We start from the raw sequence: 7,725 nt of genomic DNA, 5'->3' as shown, positions 1-7,725 counted from the left end.
CCCTTTTTGCAGCTCGAATCTGATCTCTCACCCTCCCTTCTTCACCGTGGGTTCGACCTTCTCTCTTCATTCTCCTCATTTCTTTCTCTCTCTTCCGAAGGGCTTTCCTTTTCTTCTCAAGGTCGTTGTTCCACCAAATCTGTCCCCCTCTACGTCTTTCCCTGGCTTGCTTCCTATTATTCGTTTCTATGCACGAATCCAGCATTGCATTTTTGATCACATCATTTAATTTAATAGCCGCTTGTTCAATGGATGTAGCGTCATCCATCTTTATGAAAGCTGGCGTCTTGTTGACTACTCTTGCAACGAATTTGTCCCAATTTGCAACCTTCGCATAGTTTATCCTTTCGCACTTTGTTTTGAGGCCACCATGTTCACACTGGACTTCGCACACTAAAGTCCTATGATCACCACTCGTATCAAGAGCATACGCCGGCTTATTGACTGTCAGGCCATAAGCTAGAACGGCATCTATGTAGCTACTCCTTCCTCCAGAGCAGTACGATGGCACTCCTTTATTCGCATTCACAGGAGACAGGTTCATCCTCAAGAAACATTCTTCAAAAATCTCCCCCCTTCTTTTTCTCTCGTCACTATCTCCTAGTGGCGGTGAACACCACCAAGAAGAACAAGCATTCAGATCCCCCGCTGCCAATATATAGTCAAACTCTTTGTCCTCCAACAAATCCTCCAGACAGTTACACAGGTCCCCCGGATTGAGATTCTTGTCAGCATATAGACTAATAACTCGTAAGCATTCATCATCTTTTGTTGTTATATCCACAGCGACACAGTCTGGTTTCTGTCTCAGTTTCTTGGTCACAATCTCTTTTCTTGTTAGTACTACCGCCCTAGTGTAGTCCCTTGCCGTTGTGTCTACTTTTGGATTACCAGAGCAGAAGGCAACCATCATATCATTGAAAAATCGTCCAAGTAGAGCTGGTGGTTCTTGGATACATGCTACATCAACCTTGTACCCATGTTCCTTGTACCACGACTCTAGATTTGCTCTACTCCTACCGCAGTTGAAGGAAGCAAATGTGATACTGCTATCATTACTGTTATCTGTTGGAGGGTTCCTACCAATGCTATCATTACTATTATCTGTTCGAGGATTCCGACTAGTGCTACCATTCGTATGTCTATCTCTACCAATGCTATTATTCATTAGCTCATTACTACTACCAGTGTAACCTACAGAAGCCCTCTGTGAGAGCATCATTGAGTGGCTCCGGAAACTTGTTCCGGAGCACCCACTTTGGCATCAAGTTTTATGATAGGATTACACAAGTATTGCAAGGCCGCATGACCCTCCTTCCCACAGTTCGAGCATACGCGCTCAGAATCGTTCATATCCCTCGTTTGTGGAAGAGGTTTCTTACATAATTTTAGTGGGTGCTCTCCACCACAGGAGGCACACTTGGCAGTCTCCATACACACTAAGCCAGGTCTTGTGTTGTGGTATCCACCACACTGATAGCACAGCCGTGTAGGAGCACCTTTGGTCACAGTACAGCTGAACAAGGAGATAAAGATTCGTCCACGATCAATGAGTGGACCAAGGATTCTCTTGGGTCCTTTGATCAATAAGGACCCCCTGAGAGTTCTTTTCACAACTTTACATGAGCTCAGGTCAGTCTGATTCTTACGACCGATATGCTCCAGTATATCATCCCTTTTCGAGATTTCGCCATGTACTGGTGGGATAATCACTCTCATCACTATGTCGGGCCCAGTGTTGGGCCTCATGACATAATGTTCTGCCTCTCTGATCGCCTTCTCAACTTTTTCGAGCTCCTCTCTATTATCACACGATATTGCTACACCACCTCGCGTTGCATATGATGCGTTAATTCGCAATTTATCGAGGAGTGTGTCAAGCTCCTCACTCAGTCTCCTACCGTCCTCTACTGATAAGAACGGCCACGTTCCATCCTGAGCTACTCTAGAACTACCCGTTACGATAACCGAAAACTTCTCTTTCTCTACTTGCTCAAGGGAGCCCCGCCTAATCTGTGAGGCATCTCCCTGTTTTCTAGTGTTCTGTCTACCCCTATTGCGATTCCTATCTACTGTATTCCATATGTTGTTATTGTCACTACTACTACTACTACTACTATTCATATTTCTTAAAATCAGGTCGCCCATATTTTCTCTATCTCCCATGGCATCAGACCACGGGTTGCTCTCCTCGGAGGCCCAACTACCCAAACTGGCTTCCGAAGATGCATCTACCGATGGTTTTCTCCTTTTGACACCCCCTCCTATGACTCTCACTTTGTTACGCTCCTCAGCCAACTCAGCGGTTACTCTGCTTATCTCTTTTTGATGATGCAGAGCACCTTCTGTGAGGGCTAAGAACTTTCTTCTGAGTTCAGCGACACATTCATGTATGCCCTTATTGCCATAAACGGGCAGAGTGTTACGGTCATTATTAGTAAAGAAGTCTACGGTAGTATCTACCCAGTCAAGCAACTGGGAGATATTGCTATCTTTATATGTTATGCGAAGGTCATCAGGGAAATTACGCTGTACTTTCCCCACACCTACTTTCCCTATCCTGTTATTGGCGTCGTTTCCTCCGTGATCCGTCCTTTGATCGTCTCCAGCGTTAGCTCCATCACCATGGCTGCCAGTTGCAGTGATGGGGCGACGACTGTTGGTGCGTGACATTCTTAGGAAGAAAATCAAAACAAACCTGTAGTAGTCGTGGTAGTCGTAGTAGTTGTAGCTCTCGTTGTAGTCGTAGTAGTTGTAGCTCTCGTTGTAGTCGTGGTAGTTGTAGCTTTCGTAGTAGTCGTGGTAGTTGGAGCTCTCGTAGTGGTCGTGGTAGTTGGAGCTCTCGTAGTAGTCGTGGTAGTTGTAGCTTTCGTAGTAGTAGTGGTAGTTGTAGCTCTCGTTGTAGTCGTAGTAGTTGTAGCTCTCGTTGTAGTCGTGGTAGTTGGAGCTCTCGTAGTAGTCGTAGTAGTTGGAGCTCTCGTAGTAGTCGTGGTAGTTGTAGCTTTCGTAGTAGTCGTGGTAGTTGGAGCTCTCGTAGTAGTCGTGGTAGTTGTAGCTCTCGTAGTAGTCGTGGTAGTTGTAGCTTTCGTAGTAGTCGTTGTAGTCGTGGTAGTTGGAGCTCTCGTAGTAGTCGTAGTAGTTGTAGCTCTCGTAGTAGTCGTGGTAGTTGTAGCTTTCGTAGTAGTCGTGGTAGTTGGAACTCTCGTAGTAGTCGTGGTAGTTGTAGCTTTCGTAGTAGTCGTGGTAGTTGGAGCTCTCGTTGTAGTCGTGGTAGTTGGAGCTCTCGTTGTAGTCGTGATAGTTGTAGCTTTCGTAGTAGTCGTGGTAGTTGGAGCTCTCTTAGTAGTCGTGGTAGTTGGAGCTCTCGTAGTAGTCGTGGTAGTCGTTGTAGTCGTGGTAGTTGGAGCTCTCGTAGTAGTCGTAGTAGTTGGAGCTCTCGTAGTAGTCGTGGTAGTTGTAGCTTTCGTTGTAGTCGTTGTAGTTGTAGCTCTCGTTGTAGTCGTGGTAGTTGTAGCTCTCGTTGTAGTCGTTGTAGTTGGAGCTCTCGTTGTAGTCGTTGTAGTTGGAGCTCTCGTAGTAGTCGTGGTAGTTGTAGCTCTCATTGTAGTCGTGGTAGTTGGAGCTCTCGTAGTTTCCCGTCCACTTGCATCGCAGAAGCGGCTCCCAATGACGAGGATCAAGATCAACAGAACTCGCATTTGGAACGAAAAGGTCGACTCGACTGCGACAGTTAGTCTATCCATCACTCACCTAAAAGTTGGCCTCTACCATACTCGATGGATGCCTTGAACTCGCTCGATAACTATCAATTACAACAGTTAGACTAACAACATGATTTCAAGATACTGTAGCGCCCTCTCGATCTAGCTAATTGCCACTGGTGCGCAACCCAATACTGGCATCGTCGCGACATGATGAATTATCAGAAGATGTTTTTTCAACTCGCTGTTAGAGTTAAATCACACCCTAAAGCTACCGAAAGGTAAGATTCTAAAAGTCATCCTGACTGCAAACTCCTCCTGCTCTACCAACATCGAGCAAGTGGTGTACTCCACGCAAAACACCACGAATAGTCAAGATTCCGCACAACCAGCTTGTGCGGCCTAGACGTGCACCAGTCCCGGGTTGGGACTCCCAACCTGTGCAAGCCCACACGGGGCTTGTGTTTTAGTAGAAGCGCGAGTCTTCGGCCGGTTTTTAGTCAATGGGTGTTCCATCGAACTCCTGGGAATCATACCAGCGGATGTCTACATGCATTTTTTTTCTTGTCACACGGTCCCTTGGAGGACTCGAGTCCTCACGAGCGTTTCTTGTGCGCCACTGTAGAGATAGTAGCCTCCTAATAATAGAGCTCAATACACGGCGAGTGAGTGGGGGTGGGCTTGTACGAGAGCGGACGTACAATAGAGTAGAACGTATCGGAATACGTTAATCACTAAGTATGACAATTATACTTAAAAAGGTTCCTTATATCATCTCATTTGGAGTTGAACCTCTCAAACCGAACTGATCATCGTAAAAACTGGGACTGTTCTACCAACAGCGTAATCGATAATATACAGTAGTCTGACTCACTACTCTCAACTGTATCGTTGTCGATAAAGATTCTGTCGTTCTCGATGATAGCATCGTCGCAGCTGTTGTCGTCACTGCCCTTCTGCGCCAGCCGATCCAGAGATGCGGGATAGGACGCAATTGAGAGATGCACCAACACCAACAGATACCTTCTTGGGCTGTAATGGTTGTAGGTCACCAGGGTCACGAAAGAGCCTCGTACATGGGTCTGATGGATTGCAGATACCACTATTATAACGTATGCGATATGTGATGCCCAACTTCCATGCACGGGTCACAAAGTCACAAATGGTCGCAGCCGGTGGCGCTCGAATATGCCCAGCTTGTTGTCGTTTGAGACGGACCGAAGACGGTCGATTATAATGAGAGAGTCGTCGAACACGTCGCAGGGGGCTGGGAGAGGGCCATGGGCGGAGGTGACGTCCAACAGCTTATACAGCAACGACACAGTGCTGGCAAGGGCGGATATCTCCTTCTGGACGATTGAATGCTTCTGAGGGCATTCAAAAGAGACTAAGCCGAACCGACCACACTCGCGGGTATAAGGAAAGGATGCCATGCGTACATCGCAGCAATAACCATGGCAGCCGGCATTTGAGAAAGGCGTACAGATCTTCTCTAGCGGGGCATCCAGCGATCCCGAGGAATTGAGGAGACCCACCCGTTGAGTTTGTCGATGAGGTCTTCATCAAGAAGACTGCCCCAATATGAGATAGCCATCCATCAATACACTGACTACACACGAGAGACCACGACCATCGGCAGCGAACTCTATGAAGAGGTTCAAGGGATCATAGAAGGAGTTGACAGCTCCAATGAGAATTCTGCCGAGAAGGTGGGGTCGAGCTTGGGAGCCAGCGCCAGTGTCAGAACCAGACTCATATTGGTACTACCGAAAATATCAAGGGACTACTGGGCTACCGATTCGGTAGCATTTGGCTGTAGCGAGCTCCGCTACTTCGTCAAAGAGGCCAAGTTCGTTCAGATGTCATCAAAGTGGTCGGCCTTATTTACTAGTTCATCATCGACTTGCGTATGAATAAAGCTCGCGCTGTGCACACGAGCCACAATGCATTCGGCGAGGTTACTTGCAGTAGTGTTCCGAGGGCGAGAATCGATCTCTGGACCTTCACATGTTTGTTCATACAAATCGACCATCATCCCGAACATTCTAATGATAATATTATCGAGCTTCCTGGACAACGAAAGCCCTGCAATGATGTAATTGTAGGCTACCATGATCTCGCACCGACAGTATATATATGGATGGCTGGACCTTAACATCACAGTCATGAGAACGTCCATTGAGTTCTTCAGCGGATCGGGAGTCGATTCATCATGGGAGTTCCCCGGATGACTGTTGATTGACATACAAGTCACATAATCTCATATGAGTGGCAACGAGGCGTGCGAGTTCGTCCGGTGTCGCTATCGCCAAGACGTTTGTGGAAAAAGTGACGTAGTTCCGCTGTCATCTAATCACATATATTCGTACCCTCATACATGGAGGTGTACACCAAGTCCGCATAAAACTACTAGGTCCATTCATGTCCCACGAACCAAACAGGACGGAACTTGTCGGACCCCTGGGCCAGGGGTCCTGGCCAATTTAGTAAACTCTGCAGTGCAGAGTCTGCACCCAAACAAGATACATCAACATACTCTTGGCAGAACACGCTCGAAAGCCGATTACAGCGCATTCTGTGGTGAAAAACGTCCCCCGGACAGATTACCCCGAGGTTGGTGGAAACTGGTTGGTGTAACGTTGGCCTCGTCTCCCGGGCGGCAACGTGCTGATCTTTGTGCGGTGACATGTATTATAGTACTCAAATTCCCAGGGTTGGGTGAAGATCTCAATAGTAATAATTAGTGATGGCTGATTAGCAGCCGTTTCATTATCACTACAAGCATGCGGTACGATAAATACTTAGGCGATCTGAGGACAGCAAAGATTATCTTCCTCCAGCCCAAATTTTTCTTCCGCGCGCCCAAGATTTGTACGGTCATTCCTTCGAGTTTCTGGTTCACATGAGTAACGTCTTGAACCTCGATTACAGTTCGGGTTTCAGGTTCTCCGTCGGGTTTCGGGTTTCCCTTTCTCAGCTTTCACCTGTTGTTTCTTCTTTTCTTGAGGAGCCCGTAGTTTGCATTACAGCCATTACCCGGATATTTCGAGTTTCTTGAGAACTGGGAATTTCTTAGGCCCGCATGAAAATTTCCAAACATCGACCAATAAAATAGTGCTTGGAGTTCACGTTCATCATTGTCGCCACTAGAGCTCCACAAGGCTGAGTCGGCCATAGGGAAGTAGAAGATTAGCACAGAATACAAACCTGCATCAGTAGTGAGAATGCGATATGCGTTTGATGAATATACTTAGCAGCATTACTGAATCTTGCCACGGGACCGTTTCAAAGATACACGAACGCCCCCCGTTCAATAGACAAGGCTGTGTGCGATGCTGGAATCGATTCTCAAAATCGATTTTCGAAATCGTTCCTGAAGTCGTGTTCAATAAACACGATTTTGAAAGTTGAAAATCGATCTCGGAAGCGGTTCCAGAATCAATTCCGACTCGCGTTCAGTAGACACGATTCTTAAAATCGATTCCAGCATCGATTCCAGAATGGACAAATAAAGTACGTGAGAAATGAGGTACCCCGGGAATCCCGGGCCGGGATGGAACCTGAGGCCATACCTCGACTTCCTCGACTATCCCTGAATTCCGAAATATACCTCTACTAAGATTCGAACCTGAGACACCTGGATCATAGAATACTAGCTTATCCTACTGAGCTAGAATGACTACTCTGCGAAATAGCAGTTAGTAACTAGTAGTTACTGTTGAGCGGTCTACCTATGAACGAGTACCAGTACTTGTCAGTAGGCTGTTTACCTACTCACCCGTTAGTAAGTGGTACCTGGTTGCCCAACCTCAGTACTGCGGTCCTCTAGAGTTGCTCTAGAGGATTGGAGGTGGTCGACTCTAGGGTCCAGACCCGATTTATTTTCACATGTCACCTCCCGAGATCGAACCTCCGACCTCCCGGTTACTAGCTCAACAGTTGGGGCCCAACTCGCAAACCCTCTCGAGTCTGTTTTGCGACAAACGTCATGTCCCTGCCGAGTATGACCTCTTTTCTTGCTGTA

General features: G+C 47.1%; 1 protein-coding gene across 1 annotated transcript; it reads right to left on the bottom strand.

Annotated features, from left to right (window-relative positions):
* Positions 1 to 3,339: 3,339 nt before the first annotated feature.
* On the bottom strand, positions 3,340 to 3,721 carry Pmar_PMAR023993 (merozoite surface antigen 2, putative; the record flags this gene model as incomplete). The annotated part of the gene is made up of 1 exon (XM_002776992.1): positions 3,340 to 3,721. A coding segment is annotated over one exon (382 nt), but the record flags the coding sequence as incomplete, so codon positions are not given.
* Between the last annotated feature and the right edge of the window lie 4,004 nt (positions 3,722 to 7,725).

The sequence above is a fragment of the Perkinsus marinus genome, assembly GCF_000006405.1.
Source record: "Perkinsus marinus ATCC 50983 genomic scaffold scf_1104296952338, whole genome shotgun sequence".
NCBI lineage: Eukaryota > Perkinsozoa > Perkinsida > Perkinsidae > Perkinsus > Perkinsus marinus.
Note: the sequence above shows the minus strand (reverse complement) of the source record. Positions and strands in the feature narration are given on the sequence as shown.